This window comes from Mastomys coucha, unplaced genomic scaffold (assembly GCF_008632895.1).
Source record: "Mastomys coucha isolate ucsf_1 unplaced genomic scaffold, UCSF_Mcou_1 pScaffold18, whole genome shotgun sequence".
Lineage (NCBI taxonomy): Eukaryota > Metazoa > Chordata > Mammalia > Rodentia > Muridae > Mastomys > Mastomys coucha.
In genome coordinates, this window is record NW_022196900.1 from 2,725,650 (window position 1) to 2,727,864 (window position 2,215).

Here is a 2,215-nt window from a genome sequence, read left to right on the forward strand (position 1 = left end):
AGCCCCGGCTGTCCTGGAACTCACTCTGTAGACCAGGCTGGCCTCAAACTCAGAAATCCACCTGCCTCCCCTGCCTTCCAAATGCTGGGATTAAAGGCACACACCATCACTGCCCAGCCATTTTGTTTTGTTTTGTTTTAGATTTATTTAATGTGTTTGAATGTTTTGCCTGCAAATATGAATGTGTACTATGTTGCGTGCCTGGTGCCTGACAAAGTCAGAAGAGGGCTTCAGTTCCCCTGGAACTAGAGTTATTGGTGGTTGTGAGTCATCATGTGGGTGCTTGGAATCGAACTGGGTTCTCTGCAAGAGCATTCAGTATTCTTAACCACCGAGCCATCATCTCTTTAGTCCCTATAGAGGGTAATTTTAAAAATATATATTGTCAGTTAGTTGTCCCCACTTCATGGTATCAAAAAAGGGGGCAGAGGTGACAGGCTCATCAGTTAAGAGCATATACTGCTCTTGCAGAAGATCCAAGTTTAGTTCCCAGCACCGCTATGAGATGACTCAGTCATTTGTAGCTCCAGCTCCTGAGGATCTGATGCCCTCTTCTGAGCTCCACTCAAACATGTGCAAACACACACATAAGCACACAGACACATATGTAAGGAAAAATATTTAAAGCATTAAAAAAAATAAAAGCAAGTTTTAGGGGCTGGAGAGATGCATCCTTAGTTAAGAGCACTTGTTGCTTTTGCATAGGACCTGGGTTTGGCTGTCAGCACCAACCTGCATAGTGTTTTACAGTCATCCATAACTCCAGGGCATCCAATACCCTCTTCTGACCTTTGAACGCATCAAACATTCACATGGTGCCCACATATACATACAGGCAAAACACTCATACTCATAAAATAAAAAGAAATCTTTTAAAAATCCTTTTAAAAAGTTTTTCAAATCAGTTTAATTTCCCTTTACTTTATTCTGTACTGTCTGCTGTCTCCACCACTGTCCCCGGCAGAGCCCTAGGATGGAAGTTGAGCCAGAACTATTATTACCTTTGTGCTGTATATGGGTAAACCGAGACCCAGTTGGGCAGGCCTGGTTGTGTTGCTTGGAAGAATGAGGCAGAAAATCCAAGTTCAAGGATTGCCTGGGCTACAGAGTAAGTCTGAGGCCAGAGTTTGCAACTAAGTGGGATCCTGGGATCCTGCCCCGATGCATAAAAAGGGGCCAGGGACAATCAGCAGAAAAGCATTTGACCAGCACTCCCAAGCCGCAAACTATATCCTCAGCATGAGAACGTATGTGAGGTCCAAATAAGGAAAGTGGCTTTTCATGGATTTGGCAGAGGCGGCCCTGGCAGAGGTGCCACTGGCAGAGGCACCCATGACTCTCTTCCCCTCTCCCTGCCTCCTGCTGTGCCCCCCTTATTTTCATTCCCTACTGTCATCTCGGCTCTGTTTTGTGTTTCTCTCTGCTTCCTCTCCCTCCCACTTCTTGCTTTAATCAGCACAGGGAGTCAGCTTTGCAAACTGCCCAACCCTTTGCTCACTCTGGACACCTGCCAGCCCTAGCTCTGTCCCTGGGCCCCAGGCCCAGCGTCATATCACCACAAAGTCAGCCTCGATCGAGCTTTGAAAAAGCCCTTCCCAGGTGTCAGGATGAAGAGATTAACTTGGGGTGACAATGTGGCTGCCAACTGGTCACAGATAAGATAAGATAAGAATGGAGATCAGCACAATAAATAGGTCCCAACCACGCTGTCAGCCCAGCCCACGCTTGGCTTTGGTCACCTAGCTCACAAGCAGCATGGCTATGCATCTGTGGTTGGTCACCCTGACCTTGGTTCCCCTCCTTGCCATGGACAGGGGTGAGTGGGCAGAACTTGGTCTCTCTGAAGCTTGATCTTAGTAGGTGAGCTTGGGTGTGGGGGCAGAGGCAAGGCCTGGAGCTTCCTGTGAGGCCTGGGCTTTCTGCATAGCTCTTATGTCTGCATTCATCCTACTAGAGTAGGCAAAACACGGAGAGAAAAGGGATGGGTTCAGGCCTGACTCTGGACCAGAACTAAGAGTCCTCATCCCTTGGAACTGTGAAGTAGGATTCCAGTTTAGTTTGAAGATGCATTGAGCAATTATGGTCTGGAGGCTGAGGAGACAGAATGAACAGTCAGGCCCCAGGTTGACTGTGGGGTGGCAAGTGCTAAGAGAGACTTGTCCTGGGTCCTCAGGGCCCTGTTCTGTTGTTCTGTTTTTTTTTTTTTTTTTTTTTT

The 2,215-nt window shown here is 47.4% G+C and overlaps 1 protein-coding gene across 1 annotated transcript in view; it reads left to right on the forward strand.

The window, feature by feature from the left end:
* The first annotated feature begins 1,717 nt into the window (after positions 1-1,717).
* Positions 1,718-2,215, forward strand: part of Spink4 (serine peptidase inhibitor Kazal type 4) — a 9,802-nt gene continuing 9,304 nt past the window's right edge. Inside the window, exon 1 of the mRNA XM_031376748.1 lies at positions 1,718-1,816. Coding sequence (XP_031232608.1) covers positions 1,756-1,816 — 61 coding nt within the window. The 5' untranslated portion in view covers positions 1,718-1,755. The remainder of the gene's footprint in view (positions 1,817-2,215) is intronic.